We start from the raw sequence: 21012 nt of genomic DNA on the forward strand, positions 1-21012 counted from the left end.
TAGCGTCATTGCATGTATCCACGCTCTCTCTCTCTCTCTCTCTCTCTCTCTCTCTCTCTCTCTCTCTCTCTCTCTCTCTCTCTCTCTCTCTCTCGTGTATTTTTATCTCCCCTTATCTCGTATCATTTCCCATTTCCTTTATTATTTTTTTTATTTCCATCCATCTTCATATTTATCTTTTGTTATCTATTTATCATCTTTATCATCATCTTTTTTTACGGCTGGGTTTCTAAATTTACGGCTGGGTTTCTAAATTTACGGCTGGGTTTCTGAATTTATGGCTGGGTTTCTGAATTTATGGCTGGGTTTCTGAATTTATGGCCGGGTTTCTGAATTTACGGCTGGGTTTCTGAATTTACCGCTGGGTTTCTGAATTTATGGCTGGGTTTCTGAATTTATGGCTGGGTTTCTGAATTTTACGGCTGGGTTTCTGAATTTACGGCTGGGTTTCTGAATTTTACGGCTGGGTTTCTGAATTTACGCTGCTCATGGTCTGTAAAATACAAGAGGTTTATGTAACTGGAAACCCCTTCAGTTCGATGACGTGATTTTTTTTCAGGGTTTATTCTTGAGGGAAACAGACGATTTTATTGAGCTGAGGAAGGGGGTGTTATTATTATTTATTTATTTTGTTTATTTATTTATTTATTATTTGCTGGCTAACCCCCTGGCTGAAAGTCTGTCATGAGCTGAGTAACATTGTCACGAAATGGCAGTAATAATAATAATAACCATAATAATAATAATAATAATAATAATAATAGTAGACATCCTTGGACTAGTAGTAGTAGTAGTAGTAACAATAATAATAACAATAATAATAATAAAAATAATAATAATAATAATAATAATAATTATAAAGACATCCTCGGACTCAGTAGCCTAACCCCTTCAGTCCAGTTGTATAATTTCCATTTTCGTTTATTTCCATTTATTTCTATATATTCCCATTTCTGTTTATTCCCATTTATTTTTATTCATTTTCATTTATTCAGAGAGAAAATTATAATCGGTGGGGCTGTAGATAAAGCCTTCATTAACCCATTGGCGAATATTCTAGTAGGTTGAGGAGGGTCCCTAACACCTCTTCCTAAGCGATTTATTTTTCTTATCACACCTTGCTTTTTCTCTGTGTTATATAAATCCCTCAAATGTTGCCATACTTTTCATAAATAACACACAAAAGGATATATATTAACCACCCATATCCAAAAATAAATCGCTAAGGAACAGGTGTTAAGAAGCTTCCGTAACTGACAAGAATACCAGCCGTTGACTCCTAGGGCGGTATTCTCGTGAGGTTAAGGAAGCTCCCTAACGCCTCTTCCTTAGCGATTTATTTCTGATTCTGCTGCGTTACTATAGCCATGTGTGTTACTCATATAATCTTTGTCGACATGAAGAAAATATATAAGCAGCAAAAAAAAAAAAAATGTTAATGATTAGTTTAGAAAATAAATCGCTAAGGGAGAGGTGTTAGGGAGCCTCCTAACCCTACGCCAATACGGAAAAAAAATCGTTTGGAGGCTAAAAAAAAAAATCCCTTGAATTAAAATCATCTGGTAATATCGAAAATACATTTTTATTATTTATTTATTTATTTATTTATTTATTTACATATTTTTTTTATTTTTTTTTATTTATTTATTTATTTTTACTCCTAAGGTGCTACTTCCGGAAGACGAATTAGGTTGTCTTACGGTACTGCGATCCTATATATTAAGACGTTATCGTAGTGGGGGAGTTCACTATAATATTATCGTAGTTTTTTCCTGTTTCTTAGATTTGTCTCTCTCTCTCTCTCTCTCTCTCTCTCTCTCTCTCTCTCTCTCTCTCTCTCTCTTCAGTTTCTTCCTTTTCCCTCTCCTTCCCTCACAAACTTCCTTTTTTTTTCTTTCTTTTTTCCTAATTTCTTCATTAATCCTCTTTATTTCTAGGTCTGCCCTTCTTCCTCTCCTCTTCTAATTCCTTCATTCTACTTCCTTCACCCTCCTTTCCGTCATGCCTCTCCCATTAATGTACCGTAATCATTCTGTTTCCTGCATTCATTCTTTCATTTCTACATCTCTTCTTCCTTAACCTTCCTTCTATGTCCTTCCTTCTTTTTCTTCTCCATTCATTTCTCCATCTCTCCTTCCTCAACCTCCTTCTTTCTATTCCTTCATCTTTCTTCTCCCTTTTCTCAGTCCTCCATCTTTCCTCCAACCTTCTTCCTTCAAATTCCTTCCCTCTTCCTTGTCACTTCTTTCCCTCACGTCCCTGTTTTCTCTCTCATCCTAATCCTTCCTGTTAATTCCTATTGCACAGTTGACGTCAAAAGTACTGTCCCTTCTCCAAACAATAATAATAATAATAATAATAATAATAATAATAATGCCAGTTGCTGCAGAATCACCACAAAAATTTTCGAAAGCCCGTGGAGAGAGAGAGAGAGAGAGAGGGAGAGAGGCTACAGTACTTTTGACGCCGACTGTACATATATTTTCATTTAAACCCTTCACTACAATAATTATTTTTTTTTTAATTTCCACCAGACGATTTTATTTACGCTTTATTTTCCAGGCTCATGGAGTTAAGGTTTTTATTTATTTATTTTTTTTTATTTAAGAACCTAAATTTGGGTAGTCTCCCCTTAAATAAAATCGTCTAGAGATAGTAAAGATAAGAGATAGAATATGTTGTCGGACTGAAGGGGTTGGTAGGAGTATAGGGTGATAAAAAGAGAGAGGGTTTGGGAGTGTGTGTGTGTGTGCGTGTTTGTTGGTTGAGAGAGAGAGACATTGAACCATGAGCGTGTGACAGCGACAAATAAATTACACACACACACACACACACACACACACACACACACACACACACACACACACACACACACACACAATCATTCACGCAGAAATCAGAGGACCATTACCATATGTGAGAGAGAGAGAGTCAGTCCACATAACTACCTACAACCATTGGCCTCTGTCCCCTCCCCCCCTCCTCCTTTCCCCTACCCCTCCCCCCCTCCCCCTCCCCCATAGAGAAGGGAAGGGAGCTCAAACCTACCTTTATCCCAGCCTCCATTTTTTGCTCTCTCTCTCTCTCTCTCTCTCTCTCTCTCTCTCTCTCTCTCTCTCTCTCATAAATTAATAAAGGAGAAAGAAATTTATTATAAGGATTAGCATTAACAAAGCAAAGATGAAGAAAATGGAGACAAGTAAGAGGAAGTGGGAAGGAAGGAAGGAAGGAAAGATGGAAGGAAGGAAGGAAGGAAGCAAGCAAGCAAGCAAGAAGGATGGAAGGAAGGAATTCAATGGGAAGGAGGGAAGGGAAAGCCGTAGGGAAGGAAGGAAGGGAAGGAAAGAGTTAGGGAAAAGAAGTGAAGGAAGGAAGGAGGTGGGAAGTAACTGATGAATGAGGGAAAGAAGGAAAAGAAATAAAGGAAGAGGAGTAAAGGTGGAGGGTAAAGCGAAAGTAATAGAAAATGAAGAAAATGAGAGAGAGAGAGAGAGAGAGAGAGAGAGAGAGAGAGAGAGAGAATTATATGATGATGAAAGACAAAAAAAAAAAAAGGAGGAAGGGAGAGGGAAAAGGAATGAAAGAAAGAAAGAAGGAAATAGGATGATGAATGCAGATAGTAAGGAAAGAAAGATGGAAAAGTGAAGGAAAGAAGGAAGGAAGGAAGGAAGGAAGGATGGAAAGAAGGAAGGAAGGAAGGATGGAAGGAAGGATGGAAGGAGAAACACACCAAATTAGGGACTGAGACGAAAGAAAAGCAAAAGCGAATAAGGGAGAGCGAAGGACGGAAAGTGATGTAATAAAACTGAGATAAAATCGGAGAGATAAGCCGATTTGGAGAGAGAGAGAGAGAGAATGTATGGATGTGAAATGACACGAAATAAGAATTAGGAAGAAAGACTGAACACACACACACACACACACACACACACACAGAATGCAAGAAAATGAAATGACACAAAATAAGATGAATTAGGAAGACTGGAGAGAGAGAGAGAGAGAGAGAGAGAGAGAGAGAGAGAGAGAGAGAGAGAGAGAGAGAGAGAGAGAGAGGAAAAGAAAAAAATACGAGAGGGACATCAGGAAAGACCGATAGAGAGGAAGATCATGAAAGGCTTAGGAAAGATGAAAAAAAAAAAAAAAGAGAGAACGCTGACGAAAGAAGAGGAAGAAAGAGAAGGAAATTGAGGACGAGAAGGAAGAGGAGGAGGAGGAGAAGGAGGAGGAGAAGAAGGAGGAGGAGGAAAATATCTAAAGAAGGGAAATAGAAGTAGGAGTAGGAGGAGGTGGATGAAAATTGAGGAAAGGAAGCAATAAGATTAGGAGGAAGAGAAAACAGGAAACTTAAAAGGAAGAGGAGAATGGCTGGAGGAAGTGAGATGAAAAAGAAGGCTGAGAAAAGGAAGAGAATGAAGAAGAGTAAGAAGACAAAAGGAATAAAGAAGAGACGGAAAAAGGAACTGGAGAAAGGAAGTTAAGGAAGAATAATAAGGGAGGGAAAAGTGGAAGGAAGAAAGGAAGTGAACAATTATGAGAATGATAAGGAGATAACCTAGAGTGTGGGTGTGGGTGTGGGTGTAGATGTGGGTGTGTGGGGTCGGGTGTGGAAGTGTGATGGTGTGGGTGTGTAGGGTGTGAGTGTGGAAGGATGAAAGTATGGGTGCGTGTGGAAAGGTGTGGGTGTGAGTGGAATAGTGGGCGGGAAAGGTTTATGTGTGGAACTGTGGATAGATGAAGGAGCGTGGATGTGGATGGAAGAGGTTGGTGTGAGAGGGTGTGGGTATGGATAGATGGTGGGTATTGGAGGGTCTAGGTGTGGATAAGGGCGTGGTATGGGTGTGGGTGGAGGATGTGAGTGCATGTTAGAAAAGCATGGGTGTGGGTGTGGGTGATGGAGAAGGGACGTGTATGTGGGCGGGACAGTATGAGGGTGAGGGCAAGGCAGGGAAGGGTAGAAACTTTGTGGGCGGTGGGGCGGGGCAGGGTGGGATGGGGGACTGGGGCAGGCAGTGGAGGGTGGGTGGGACTGGAAGGGGTAGGGGGAGGGGAGACAGTGTAGGGATGAGAATGGAATGGAAGGGAAGAGAGGGGCCGGTGGAATGGATATTATAGGGGGTATGGGAGGTGCTGTAGGGGGTAGGGGGTGGGCACATACTGTCTCCGGACGGGGGGGTTGGGTTGATGGTTGGGTAGGGCAGGGCAGGGCAGGTACGTACCGTCTCTTGGCGGGGAGGGGCACTGGACGGGTGCGTAGGGGCCCATGTGGTAGCCGTAGGAGCCCTGGTAGACGGGGGGGAAGCCGTAGCCTGGGGTGTTGTACTGGGGGGGCTGCTGGTAGCCCAGCGGCTGCGCGTACGGCGGCGTGGCCATGGTCATGGTCTGCCCGCCGCTCCTGCTGCTGCTGCTGCTCACACCGCCGGGGCCCTCAGCATGGCGCCCGCCCCACCTCACGTCCCGAAAATGGTGCTTTGGGCGGCATGTGGGTCAGGCGGGGTCGGGTGCGGCCATGGGTGAGGTTGAGGGTGGTTGAGGGCTTGGGTGGCGGGGCGGGGCGGGGCGGGGCGGCGTGCCCGGGGCTGGTGGGCGGGGGGAGGGGATAGGGGTCTGCGGGTTCGGGCACACTGACGCACGCACGCACACACTGACGCTGCCGCCGCCACGCTGCTTTATGGCGTCACGTCGTTACGTCCACGCGCGTGTAACACTCACGGGCAGGTCCACCAGACTGACATGTAACTCCTCACGAGGCTTAATGCTTCCTTTACAACAGGTACACACGCAGACCCCGCCCCCCCACCCCGCCACGCCAATCAGACCCCGTAGCCCCGCCCACCACACCCGCTCCAGCCCCGCGATTGGTCAGGGCTCCCATAACCCCACCCTGACCCCTCCCACCACCCCCTCCTCCCACCACCATCGCCCTGCCCATCCCACACCCTCGCCTCTTCACATCTTCATTGAATCATTTTTTAATCAAACTCAGAGGAGCATGAATTTCTGGCAGACAGTAAGTGTGACGATAAATTCAACCCCTCGATGGCGGTGGCAGGGTCGGTAGCGGCTTGTGGCAGCGTGCAGGAGGGCGGGACCGAACCCCTGATCCTTCTCGTAACACGGCAGCTCCCCCCTTACTCCTCTCCCTCACCCCTCACCCCGCCCCCACCCTACCCCTCTCCACTCTCTCATACTCCCTCACACTCATATGCTTACACTATCACAAGCAGAATCACATATACACATGATCATTCTCTCTCTCTCTCTCTCTCTCTCTCTCTCTCTCTCTCAAGCTTCCATTTTCTTCCTCATATGCATCACTCATTTCCCTCTCACCACCACCACCACCACCACCACCATCATCATCATCATCATCATCATCTCCCGAACAGACGATTATGCTTCCTTGTTGCTACCGTCGGACGATTTTATTCAGCTGATTGCGAGGGGGTTAGAATGATTTAGAATGATAGAATTATGCTCATCCATCCGGCATCTCATGGGGGGGGGGTTGATACGAATGAGGGCATCTGGGCCATAGGGAACGGGCTACTGTGTCTATGCCCAGAGTCGGACGCCAATGAATAATAACAATAATAATAATAGAAGAAAAAAATAATAATAATATAGTAATAATAATAATGATAATAATAATAATAATGATAACTCCCAGTTCTGCTCTATCAATTAATCCACTTATGCCCCATGAGGAGGGTAGGGGCCCGGGGCTAGGCTATATCTGTTACCTCAATAAAAAAAATTAAAGATAAAAATAAAGGAATAAGAGTAGGGTGAAATTACTGTTACCACCAAATTCCCTTCAGACTCTCGCTTAATCGATTTAGTCCAACCCAACAAAGGTCATTCATGCTTTATTTTTATTGTTTTTATTTATTTTATTCTTATTTTTATTCTTTTTTATTTTTTTCTTTAATTTGCCTTTCAGTACGAGTTCCAAAACTCGTGACGTATTTATTTATTTATTTATTTATTATTGTGAACTAAGTGAATTTTTCTCTTTGAAAGTTGGTTTGAAACAGGGATGTGTCATGTCTCCATGGTTGTTCAATCTGTACATGGATGGGGTAATAAAAGAGGTACAAGGTAGGGTAGTGGATGTTGGAGTGGCCCTGGTGAGAGAGGATAGTGTTTGGAAACTCCCTGTACTGTTGTTTGCAGACGATACTGTGTTGTTGAGTGAAGACGAAGGGGAGCTGCAAGGCTTGGTGGATGAGTTTGAGAGAGTGTGTAAGAAACGGAATCTAAAGGTGAATGTAGGGAAGAGTAAAGTGATGGTCTTTGAGAGAGGTGATGTCAGTGAATGTACAGCGAGGTTGGATGGTGAGGAATTGGAAAATGTGAGTACGTTTAAGTACTTGGGTAGTGTGATGAGTAAGGATGGAGGTTTGGAGGGTGAAGTGCTTGAAAGGGTACAGCAGGGAAGAAAGGTTGCTGGTTCTTTGAAAGCAGTGATAAGAAACAGGGAAGTGAGCATGAAAGTGAAAAAGTTACTACATGACAGTACTGTGATACCAACTTTAACGTACGGAAGTGAAGCTTGGACGTTGTTGGAAGGACACAAGTCAAGAGTGAGAGCAGTGGAAATGAGTTATTTAAGAGGAGCCTGTGGAGTCACATGGAGAGACAGGCTGACGAATGAGGATATAAAGGAGCGTTGTGGTGTTGATGTGGATGTGATAGGAAGCGTTATGAGGAACACACTGAGGTGGTTTGGCCATGTGGAGAGGATGGAGGGTGAAAGACTGACGAAGAGAGTGTATGTGAGTGAGTTGGAGGGGGGAAGAGGGAGGGGGAGGCCGAGGATGAGATGGAGGGATGGGGTGGAGAGGTATATGAGAGAGGGGGGTGTGAGTTGGGAGCAGGGCAGTGAAATGGCGGGGGACAGGGCGACTTGGAGGCGATTTGTTTGTGGCCACCCCAAACGGGATTGAGGCGTCTGGCAATAGATAGATAGATAGATTTATTTTATTTTATTTTATTTTAGTTATTTCCCATTTATCACAAGTTCCAACACTGTACTCTTTTCACCTTAACTTGGCCCAGCTTCTCTTCCTTTTTCAGCTTATTTCATGAAGCATAGTCGCTCTGCATTCGTTCCACGGCACTTCTTCGTGACTAGTATAATTTTCTCGTGTTAATCTGTCGTTAAAAATAGGCACTGAGGATAGGGGAGGGCAATTTTAGGCCAGGTTAGAGTAAAAGGGGTATAGGAAATGCGAGTAAATTAACAGGTAACAGGTGAATGAACGGTAACAGGTAAATTAAAGGTAACATGTGAATTAACGGTAACAGGTAAATTAACAGTAACAGGTGAATTAACGGTAACAGGTGAATTAACGGTAACAGGTGAATTAACGGTAACAGGTGAATTAACAGTAACGGGTAAATTAACGGAAACAGGTAAATTAACGGTAACAGGTGAATTAACGGTAACAGGTGAATTAACGGTAACAGGTAAATTAGCGGTAACAGGTAAATTAACGGTAACAGGTAAATTAACGGTAACAGGTGAATTAACAGTAACAGGTAAATTAGCGGTAACAGGTAAATTAGCGGTAACAGGTAAATTAACGGTAACAGGTAAATTAACGGTAACAGGTAAATTAACAGTAACAGGTATATTAACGGTAACAGGTATATTAACGGTAACAGGTAAATTAACGGTAACAGGTAAATTAACGGTGACAGGTAAATTAACGGTGACAGGTAGATTAACAGTAACAGGTGAATTAACGGTAACAGGTGAATTAACGGTAACAGGTGAAGTAACAGCAACAGGTGAATTAACAACAGTAACAGGTAAATTAACAGTAACAGGTGACACTCCATTTATTGTCACTTATCCCCGGGTCACTCTCCCTTAACGCCCTTCACTGTGTTGATTTATTTTTTGTTTTTTCCTGCTACCAATAGACTGCTTTATTTTATTTTATTTATGTGTTTATTTTTAGGAGAGTCTTTTTCCAATTTGAGAGGAGAGATATAACCTTCATTTACCCCTTCACTACGATGGTATTCTTCCAAGATGAGCTGTATTACCTGGAAGTATTCTAAGGAGCAGTACATTAGTCCTGTATGAGAGAGAGAGAGAGAGAGAGAGAGAGAGAATTCTGTATGGACGGTGGGTGTTAGCGCCGAAGTGGTGATATGTGGAGGTATGTGGTACGTAGGAGGACTGTTAAAGCTTATGCCTAGAATCGGACGCCTACAAAATAAATAAATAAATAAAAATAAATCACACGGCAGAAAGGGTTAAGGCTTGTCCAATAAATAAATAAATAGATAAATAAATAAATAAAATCGCCTAAGTGATAGAGTTAAGGTTTTCCCATACCCACCTGTACACCTGTAATGACTCTCCATGCAATCAAATTAATTCATGTTATTTATTTCTCAGCTGACTCTCCATTTAGGTTAGTCCAATTTTGACGTGGGAGGTGGTGAGAGAGAGAGAGAGAGAGAGAGAGAGAGAGAGAGAGAGAGAGAGAGAAAGAGAGAGAGAGAGAGAGAGAGAGAAAGAGAGAGAGAGAGAGAATGTCATAAAAACACCCCCCACTAATACCGGTGCACCAGACCTGAATGAGACAGCCCAAGCATGTATTCAGTATGGACGATGGGGATTAGTGTCGAAGTGGTGACATGTGAAGGTATGTGGCCGTGTAATAGGACTGCCGGACCACAGGGAATATAAGGACGTAAAAAGAGATGGCAACTACTAGAATAAAACAAAGATGGCACAATAAGACGTATGCTTAGAGCCGGACACACGTTAAAAAAAAGGGGTTATTCAGTCCTTAATTGCCCAGTCATTACCGTAGGGTCCCTGGGCTAGGCTGGTTAATTATCCCTCCTATCAATACTCAATAACCCCATTTTTATTCATACGTCTCTCAGTGGTTTGCGGGAGGAGGCTGGAAGTGTTTTTCTCTCACATCCTGCCAGGGTCGTAGGGTAATCTCCTGGGGCATGCATGATCTGGATTACTCTGGATTTCGGTGCCCTGTTACCTCGGGGCCCTCCTCCCCCCCCCCTCCAATAAAGGGTAATAAAGGAAAGGGTGTTACCGTTACCTCTCCGGTATTTTCTCTCAGTCAGTGTTCAGTCCCACCCTGTCCTGTTAAATATCTGCCTCTATTAGGAAATTCTGTTCTGACTCGCCTGTCGTGCCATTCCACACCAGTACATTCTGTTTATGTATCTGTCTGTCTGTCTATCTGTCTATCTCAGTCTCTATCTGTCTGTTTATCTCTTACTGTGCCTGTCTATATGCCTATCTACCTATCTATCTATATGTCTGTCTATCAGTCTTTCTCTCTCTCAGTCTGGCTATCTATCTATCTATATCTGTCTGTCTGTCTTTCTGTCTGTCTCTCTTATCAACGAGTATAATCAGATGCCTTAAACCCAGAAGGGGCCTCCACACAAACAAATCGCCTCCTTGTCCTCTGTCATCAAACTACCCTTCCTCCAACACACAGCACCTCATCAAATCTCAACAAATTCCGGTGACTAATTTGGTCCACCTCAATAAATTCTGCCGGTTCTGTTATGGTCCATCTCCCCCCTAGTATTTCTCGACTCCATATGCATTCCACTCTAGCCATTTACCTTCACCCAGTCCGCCCCGTCCCGGTATAAATTTTCTCTCCGGACTCTTCATTCGGTCCAGTCTAGTCAGGCATCTTCAGGAACTGCTTGGTCCATTATTTTCCCCCTCCCCCCCGCCCGGTCGCAGATGCACTCCTGACTCTCCATTCCATTCATTCCACTCTCCCCACACATCTTGACTCATTTCTCGGTCCAGCCCGCGTGCCAATTACCACCACTGATTCGCTCCTCGATCCATTTAGGTCTCTCTCCATTCACCATCACATCACATTAAGAGTCACCCCTATCAGCAAACATCACTTGACTCGTACTTGCATTTACACATAGCACATCAGCCGCAGACATTAGCAAAACTCACTATCGATCCGCAAAGTTATTCTGTTTTATTTTTCCCTCCTTCCTACCGATAGGCTGTTTTATAGTTCCAGAGACTTCGAAATGAGTGGGTTAGCCTTCACTACCCTATTCTCTACACTAGGACCCTTGTAAGATGAATAAAATCGTCTGGAGAAGGCGAGAAGGAAATGTTAAGTACGTCGTCGGATTCCAGGGGTTATCATATTCAGTGCTGTACCTTTTTTTATTTATTCTTGCTGCCTTCAGACGATTTTATTCATCTTAATAGGGCGATAGGGACTGAAGTAGTGATCTCTAATGACCAGTGAGGTAGTTTGCAATTCCTTTACTACCGCTAGACGATTTTATTGATTTATTAGGACACATGATGCAGAAAAGGGGATTAAAATGCTGTATGAAAAAATTTGACATTCTCTTTTAATCCATACCGTTCTGTGATGATGTTTGAGTATGAGAGAGAGAGAGAGATTCCTATCCTCACCGGTGTTATAAATCTGGCCATAATGAAGCAAGGATTTTACTCCATCCTTTTTTTCTCTTTCCCAACCTGTTCAGTAGGATTCTGTGTGTGTGTGTGTGTGTGTCCAATTCAAAACCCCTTTATTACGATTAGACTTGCAAGCTGAATGAAAGCGTCTGGAGACAGGAAGACTAAAACAATAATAATTAAAAAAAAAACTGAGTTGAATATCCGTATAAGCCCATCAGTACGAAACTTTCCTCTCTCTCTCTCTCTCTCTCTCTCTCTCTCTCTCTCTCTCTCTCTCTCTCTCACACACACACACACACACACACACACACACACACACACACACACACACACACACACACACACACACACACACACACACACACACACACACACAGCTACACTCCTTAAGGTGAAGAAAGTCCTTTGAGGGTAACTTAAAGAAAAATGGAAGTTACGTCATCGTACTGAGGGGGTTATGTATGGTACAGTCAACTACAAAAGTCCGTTGTTCTCTTGTCCTTCTGTAATCTTTGTAGTATAGATGCTTGAATGTGACGTAGTGGACAGAGATGCATAGTGAGGTGGAGGGGGGGAAGAGGGAGGGGGAGACCGAGGATGAGATGGAGGGATGGAGTAGAGAGGCATATGAGAGAGGGGGGTATTAGTTATGGGGGAGGGCAGTGAAGTGGCAGGGCGACATGGAGGTGATTTGTTTGTGGCCACCCCTTACGCTTCTGGCTATAGGTAGATAGATAGATTGATAGATATAGATGGATGATAATGTGCATCTCAATCCAGCAGTGAAAGAGAGGCGGGAAGGGTGAACGAATTTTTGCACTCAACTGTACTTCTCCATTTATCAAAGTAAAATACGTGTTTATTTATGGCAATTGCATGTGTCAGGACTTTGCACTGATCCGGACTCTTTGGTAATGATCAAGAGGGTATAAGTCTCCACTGATGAGTCCGAAATCCGGTGTGTGAAGGAATAATTGACCGCGACTGTGCAACGTTGGAAGATGTGATGATGATGGTGGTGGTGGTGGTGATACTAGTGTTAATGATGGTGATATTAATGATGATGATATTCACTCTGATGTCTGTGATGATGGTGATGTTGATGATGATGATGATGATGATGATGATGGCTTTCTCTCATTACACCCACTGACCTTAACCTACATAATCTTGACCTTAATCATGATAACAGCCCTCATACCCTTACATAATTGGGATCGCCGATAAGAAGATTTCACTAGAGAGAGAGAGAGAGAGAGAATCAGTATTAGCACTCAGACTCCTATGACTCACTCACAGCTAAAAATATATATATATATATATATATATATATATATATATATAGTACGAGGTTAGCTAGAAAAGATTACTAGATTTTTTTCCCCCACAACTTTTTTTTTTCCACTATGCTTTGCTTCTTCAGACGATTTTATTCAGCTGAGAGAGAGAAAGAGAGAGAGAGAGAGAGAGAGAGAGAGAGAGAGAGAGAGAGAGAGAGAGACCGGATTTGAGTGGTACTGTATTTTTCCTTTTATTCTTGCTTCCTCCAGACGATTTTCTTCATCTTAGGAGAGACTTACGGACTGGGGGGTTAAAGATAGACTAAAGTACATTATTTATTTATTTATTTATTTATTTATTTTCCACCTTTCATTGCTATACTCATTTTACTCTAACTTGGCCTAAAATTACACCAATGTCCATCTAATACCGAGTCTTACTGGGACATTTAACACTAAAGATGCGATGCTAGTCACGAAGAAGTGCAATGGAGAGACGTAGACCTATAGCACTGTGTTAATTCTGCCACGGAGCTACGTATATTTAGCAGCGTAAGGACGAAAATCTGGGCCAAATGAAGATGAAAAGAGCCGTAATGAACGTGTCAAGTTACAATGTTTTATTTGTTACGTTACGATGTTTTATGTTAAGTTACGATGCTTTATGTTACTTTACGATGTTTTATGTGTATAGTTACGATGTTTTATGTGAAGTTACGATGTTTTGTGTTAAGTTGAAATGTTCTTTTCTGTGTGTTAAGTTACGATGTTTGGTGTGGTAAGTTACGATGTTTTGTGTGTTAAGTTACGATGTTTTATATGTTGTTACGATGTTTTTTTGTGTTGTTACGATGTTTTTTGTTAAATTACGATGTTTTATGTGTTAAGTTACGATGTTAGATGTGTTAAGTTACGATGTTTTTTGTTAAGTTACGATGTTTTTTGTTGTTACGATGTTTTTTGTTACGATGTTTTATATTACGATGTTTTATGTGTTACGATGTTTTTTGTTACGATGTTTTATGTGTTACGATGTTTTGTATGAAGTTACAGTGTTTTTGGTTAAGTTACGATGTTTTATGTGTGAAGGTATGATGTTTTATTTGTTACGATGTTTTTGTGCGTTAAGTTAGGATGTTTTGTGTGTTACGATGTTTTATAAGAGATAAGAGAGAGAAAAAAGTTGGTTTAGGGGTATTTGTGTTAATGTGGACTTTGATCGTTCTTAATACGTGATTATCCTAAGCTGGTGGATTTAGATTGGTGTGGTTCGTGGTGGAGAGGAAGGAAGGTGGATAGATAGAGGGAAGGTGGATAGATGGGTGGATTGAGAGAGAGAGAGAGAGAGAGAGAGAGAGAGAGAGAGAGAGAGAGATGTGTATGCACGATGAGTAATAATGAAAAATAAAACTGACTTCATTTGTTTACTACAGACAGTGGTCTGTATGTTGGGTGGTTTCTCTCTCTCTCTCTCTCTCTCTCTCTCTCTCTCTCTCTCTCTCTTTGCATCTACATATAGCCACTAACAAAACACCTTAGTCCTCCACCCTCATTCTGTCCTCGCTCCATTTCACATCAGCACCCTCATTCATTACCTCATCCTCGGCCTCCTCCTCCGTCTCCCGATACACCTCACTCGTAATTATCGGATACTGAGGTGCAATAAGCAGACTAAATCGCCAAGGCAGAGGTGTTAGGAAATCCGCAAATGCCACTTGCAATACGTCCCATTTTCTGATCCATCTCCTTATTTAATTTCCCAACCATCCATTTCTCTTCCAGGTCCCTTAGTTAGCCCCTTCACGACGATGACGTATTTCGTATTTTCTTGCTACCGTCAGACGATTTTCTTCAGCCTAGGGCGCTACGTGTCGATTTGGAAAGGTTAGATAGATAGATCGATAGATAGATATATAGATATTTAGTTCGGCAAAGACCTGTCTATTTGGAAGGGTTACATAGATAGGTAGATAGATAGATAGTTATTCAGTTTAGCGAAGACTTATCTATCTAGAATGGTTAGATAGATAGATAGATAGATAGATATACAGTTTAGTAGAGACGTTTGTTTGGAAGGGATAGATAGACAGATTTCAATTTACCAAAGATGTATCTATTTGGAAGGGTTAGATAGATAGATATAAACTGCAAAGAGAGATAGATAGCAAAGACATATCCATCTGAGAGGAAGCCATCTATAATTCCACCACTATTAAATTTCTGTCTACATTTGAATAACATTGTGTAGAAGTAGCGAGGATAAATAATAATAATAATAATAATAATAATAATAATAGTAATAGCAATAGTAATAATAATAATAATAATAATAAGGCAATAATAATAATAACAATAATAATAATAATAATAATAACGTAGTAGTAGTAGTAGTAGTAATAATAATAATAATAATAATAATATAATAACAATAACAATAACAACCAATAATAATAATAATAATAATAATAACCGTAAATAAGAGAAGTGTAATGACGAAGACCATCCATCTTTTGTTCAGAAACTACTTGTTATTTTCACTATTTACGGCTATATCAAAGCATGGTTTATATTCTTGTAGGTTAAGGAAGCTCCCTAACACCTCTTCCTTACCGATTTATTTTGGATCCAACTGGCTGAAATTGTTTTGCACGTTATTTATGCAGAGTATGGTGATGTTAGAATGATTGATGTAACACAGAAGAGGACGGCAAGGTGTAATAAGCCAAATAAATCGCTTAGGAAGAGGTGTTAGGTGAATCCGTTAATCCAATATGTGACGATTTAGAGGATTTGGAGTCCTATTAATTACCAAGGACAATATTTGCACTTTTAAAATTACAGGGAGACTCATTTATCACAGTTGCATTAATCGCTAAGGAACAGGTGTTAGGTACAGAAGAATACTGACGCGTGATAGGCAGGAAATAAATCAGTAAGGGGCAGGTGTCAGGGAGCCTCCTTGAATAACGGGAAGATGGCTGTTGGCTTCACTTTCGGGGGACGCCCAGGAGGGGAGGGTTCGAGCCCCACTGAGTGCCACTGTTGTTGGAGGGGACGGGAGATTGAACCGACTCCTTATTTATTATTTTATTTATTTATTTCACTTATTTTTATTTTTATTCTATTTATTTTTCATATATTTGTTCTATTTTACTGTCATTTTTATTTTTTTTTATTTTTATTTTTATTTTTATTTTTATTTTACTCATTGGTTTATTTATTTATTTTTATCTATTGCACTTAGAGCAAAAGCCTTATAATTTAACGATGAGGTTGTGTTTTCCATTACCTCCTTTAGCCATTCGTACTTTGTCAGCATTAGGATAAGTTCATTTCGGCTGTCACTCTCCCCCCAGAAAGTTCCGTGTTGCCATGCACCTTATCTGGATTATTACAGTACCAATTCCATTACATTTTGATTAATGGATTTTTCTCTTCCTTTCCCTTCGCTTTTCTAATTCCTTTTTTCTTTTTCTCTTCTCTTTTCAACCTTTTTTCTTCTCTGTTTCTTTTATCTTTGCAATTCTCCTCATCCCTTCATTTCTCTTCTCTTTTTTTTCTTCTCTTCCGTCGTCTCCCCTCCTCCTCTTTCTTCTCAAAAATTCTCTTCTTGGGTCTTTTAATTATAAAGTCTTACCACCTGCTGATCTTCGTGAGGTCTATGTATCCGTGAAATATTCCTCTCTCTCTCTCTCTCTCTCTCTCTCTCTCTCTCTCTCTCTCTCTCTCTCTCTCTCTCTCTCTCTCTCTCTCATCCAAAATTTTGACAACACTCGACGCAGACCCGCGGAGCCAATCAGCCCTCAACCCACACCACCAAACCACCCCACCACTTTCGCCCTTATTTCCCCCTGTCCACAAGGCCCATTTTCCCCCCTCCCTCGCCCCTCCTGGATACGCCCCTGTGACCCCCCCTTCTCGGCGTCTTTTCAGAAACAATCAAGATGGAGAGAGAAAATTTTTGCTTCCATTCTGAGGCAATTTTCGAAAGACGGTGGGTAATTTTCTGGCCAATTTTGCATCGATCGGAGGGAAAAAAGGAGGGTGAGGAAGCTGCGAGAGAGAGAGAGAGAGAGAGAGAGAGAGAGAGAGAGAGAGAGAGAGAGAGAGAGAGAGAGAGAGAGAGAGAGAGAGAGAGAGAGAGAGAGAGAGAGAGAGAGAGAGAGAGAGAGAGAGAGAGAGAGAGAGAGAGGGAGAGTAAAACTGAAAGCAAACAGCAACAGATTATTGGTCCTTTTGACGCTGTTATAAGATAGGTTGTGACTGGCGTAACTATTCTGCTGGTGAGAGAGAGAGAGAGAGAGAGAGAGAGAGAGAGAGAGAGAGAGAGAGAGAGAATACATTTCCCCTCCCCGTAGAAGTTATCTCAAGTTTCCCCTCAGTCCCGCACAGTTTATAGCCCCCCCCCCCAAAAAAAAAGAGGAGGAGGAGCAGGAGGAGGAGGAAGAAGAGGAGGAAGCATAAATACTGGAAAGGAGGAAGGAAGAGAATAAGAAAATAAATGATGATGTAGGAAAAGAAGAAGTAGAAGCAGTGATGAAAAGAGACGTCGAGAGGAGGATAAGAGTAAGAGGTAGAGAAGGAGAAGAGTGAGAAGTATATATGTTAGTAGAAATGAGAGGAGCAGAGTAAGAAGGCAGTAGATAATGTAGGAAAAGTAGACGTAGATTTATTAGTTAATGTGGATGTCAGTAAAGTAGAAGAATTATCTGGTATCGTGAATCCTCTTTATTTTATCCTTTTTTATGTACAGACGATTTTATTCAGCTCAGGAGGGTTCATATCAGAGGGGTTGGAGCCTTCATTAACCCCTTCACTTTATAGGCCTGACCAAAGCTGAATAAACTCGTCCTGTGGCATAAGAATAAACTAAGAAATACCTCACTGCTTAAGAAAAAAATAAGAAAATATCATATGATTCAATTGACTTACAAAAAAAAAAACATTAAATTACTGTATTAGGGGGAAACACCAGGAAACGTGGCAAGTTCCCACCGTAGAGTTTATTTGCTTAATATTAAATGAGTTACTCCTTGGCATTCAATTATCTCTCTGGGGGTGACGAGAATAGAGGAAGAGGTATGGTAATTCTTGTTTCCTGTTTCCTTTCGTGTTTTTGTTGATTTTACGTTTGTATGGTATTGTTGTTGGTTGTATTATTATTATTACTTTTATTATTATTATTATTATTATAATTATTATTATTATTATTACTATTATTGTTTATTATTATTTCCATTTTTCTGCTTTATTATTATTATTATTATTATTATTATTATTATTATTATTATTATCCATTTTTCTGCTTTATTATTATTATTATCATTATTATTGTTATTATTATTATTATTATTATTATTAGTGATTTACTTATTTATTTTCCACCTTTTTTTTATGTTCCTTTCTATATTCAGTTGTTTTCATTTTCTCTTGTTTTTTTCTGATACATAATTCCTCGTTTTTTGCCGTAAACATCATGCTCCTTCATTTTTACCCCAACCACGCTTCCCCTCGTCCTTCCTCTCCCTTGTCCTTCCTCCCCCTTGTCCTCCCTCCCCCTTGTCCTCCCCCTCGTCTTTCCTCCCATTCGTCCTCCCTCCCTCCCCCATCATCTCCTTTCCCCCTCCCTCCACCTTCTTCCTCTCGCCTCCTCTTCTCTCTCACCTATGAGGTCTTTTATTTTCTTCCCTCTTCCTCTCCCTTCCTTTTTTTTTTTTTTTCACTCCTCTCTGCCTCACGCCTCCCTCCCCTCCCCCTCCCTCCCCTCCTCCTCCCTCCCCTCCTCCTCCCTCCCCTCTCCCTCCCCCTCCCTCCCTTCTCCTTCCCCGCTTCCTCCCCTCTCCTTCCCCGCTCCCTCATCCCGCCCTCTCCTCTGCCTCACCCCACACTCCCCTCTGCCTCACCCTTCCCTCCTCTCTGCCTCACCCTTCCCTCACCCCCCCGTGCCTCACTCCACTCCTCTGTCTCTTTCCTCCCCATCTGTTCCTCACTCTCTCCTCCTCCACTCTTTCTCCTCCTCCACTCTTTCTCCTCCCTCTCTCATCCCATCTCTCCATTCACTAGGAGTAATATTTACACACTTACGATCAATTTAGTGTCGTAACTGTGAATGATTTTCCCAGGATGGAGAAGGAAGAGTGAGTGTTGCATCTCCCCACAACCCTTGTTAATCCTACATAAGAGGCGGCCTGCAGTCCTAATGGATCCTGGTTCGAATCCCGTCTGGGGCAGGGAACAGTCTATGAGTATGAATCTCATAAAAAGCAGACTTTCCTGATCTACCAGAAGACCCACCGACATGTCGTAAAAGTACCCCCGCTAATACCAGTAAACCAGTCCTGTAGAGACAGCCTAGCGTGTATTCAGTATGGACGGTGGATGTTAGCGCCGAAGTGGTGACATGTGGAGGTGTTGGAGGACTACTGGGCCTTGGAATGAGCCATTGCCCCCGAGAAATAGACCCTGAAGCCTTTGCCCTGAGTCGGACACATAAAAAAAAAAATCACACCTTTTAGACCCACGTAGGCGAAGTGGGTACGTAATCTGGTTCTTGGAGGAATTTAATAGGCTTGATGGTATATTGCAAACTGTTTTTTCTGCATATGCTAGAGTTTTTATCTGGTCCTCTTTTCACCAACTCATTTCTTCCTTCATTTCCTCCCCGTCTCCCCTGCCTAACCCCTCCCTCCCTTCCTGCCTCACCCCTTCCATCCACGATACCTCACACCTCTGCCCACTTCCCTGCCTCACCCCTCCCCACATACCTGCCTCACCCCTCCCCACATACCTGCCTCACCCCTCCCCACTTCCCTGTCTTACCCCTCCCCTCTTCCCTGCTTCAACCCTTCCCTTCACCCTGCTTCACTCCTTTCCCTCACCCTGCCTCATCCCTTCTCTCACCCTGCCTCACCCCTCTCTTCTTCCTTGCCACACCTTTCCACAACCTTCCACCTGCCCTCTGTCAAACCTTTCGCACTCTACCTCACCCCTCCCATCTGCCATACCCCTTCTCTGCCTCTCCCCCTACCCGTGCCTCCCCCATCTCTTACCTTCTTTCTCCTTGCCTCACCCCTCCATTGCCTCTCCCTCTTCCCTTGCCTCCCAGTCTCTTCCTTTCTTTCTTCACTGCCTATCCCCCTCCCCTCGCCTCTCCATTGCCTTCTCTCTCCCCTGCCTCACCCCTCACCCTCTGCCTCATCCTCTGCCTCATCCCTCACCCTCTACCTCACCCTCTGCCTCACCCCTCACCCTCTGCCTCACCCCTAACCCTCTGCCACACCTCTGCCTCATCCCTCACCCTCTGCCTCATCCCTCACCCTCTGCCTCATCCCTCACCTTCTGCCTAACCCCTCACCCTCTGCCTCATCCCTCACCCTCTGCCTCATCCTCTGCCCCATCCCTCACCCTCTGCCTCATCTCTCACCCTCTGCCTCATCCTCTGCCTCATCCCTCACCCAGTGCCTCAATCTCTGCCTCATCCTTCACCCTCTGCCTCATCCCTCACCCACTGCCTCACCCTCTGCCTCCTGGGTCCCCTGCCTGCCCTCTGCCTCCCCCAACTGCGTGGTCAGCACAGCCGGGTCATTTCTCCTTTTGATGACCCAGGCAGAGTGACCAGTGGCAATCTGAGAAGGCCAGGGGTGAGGCAGGCAGGGAGAGGCAGGCAGGGGTGAGGCAGGCAGGAGAGAGGCAGGTAAGAGTGAGGCAGGTAAGGGTGAGGCAAGTAAGGGTGAGGCGGGTAAGGGTAAGGCGGGTAAGGGTGAGGCAGGTCGAGGTGAGACAGGTAGGGGTGATACAGGTATAGGTGAGGCAGTTAGGGGTGATGCTGACACGGGAAGGGGAGGCAGGGAAGAGGTAGGCGGGGTAGAGGCATACAGGGGAAGGGGAGGCAGGGGAGAGGTAGGCAGGGAAGCGGCAGGCAGTGAAGCGGCAGGCAGGGAGAGACAGATAGGAGAGATACAAACTGGGGGCAGAGTAGGTAGGTAGGTAGGTAGGTAGAGAGAGAGAGAGAGAGAGAGGGAGAGAGATCAATTTGCGTGGCTGTGGTCAAGAGTGGGATAAGTTCTGAATGTCAAGTATTTGGGAGGGGAGGGAGGGAGAGGGGAGGAGAGAGGGAGGGGGAGGGGGAGGGAGAAGGGCGAGGGGGAGGGAGAGGGAGATGGTAATGGGAGGGATGGAGGGGAGGACGAGGAAGAAAATGATGGAGGGGAGGGAATGAAGAAGAACAGGAGGGGAAGATAATGGAGAGATAGAGAGAGAGAG

General features: G+C 43.2%; 1 protein-coding gene across 1 annotated transcript in view; it reads right to left on the reverse strand.

Moving 5' to 3' along the window:
- Window positions 1-5376, reverse strand: part of LOC145397849 (uncharacterized) — a 132510-nt gene extending 127134 nt beyond the window's left edge. The window contains exon 1 of the mRNA XM_080270887.1: window positions 5217-5376. Coding sequence (XP_080127013.1) covers window positions 5217-5376 — 160 coding nt within the window. The remainder of the gene's footprint in view (window positions 1-5216) is intronic.
- Between the last annotated feature and the right edge of the window lie 15636 nt (window positions 5377-21012).

Source organism: Coenobita brevimanus, chromosome 5 (genome assembly GCF_032717465.1).
Source record: "Coenobita brevimanus isolate Jiangsu-jjx chromosome 5, ASM3271746v2, whole genome shotgun sequence".
In the NCBI taxonomy this organism is placed as follows: Eukaryota; Metazoa; Arthropoda; class Malacostraca; order Decapoda; family Coenobitidae; genus Coenobita; species Coenobita brevimanus.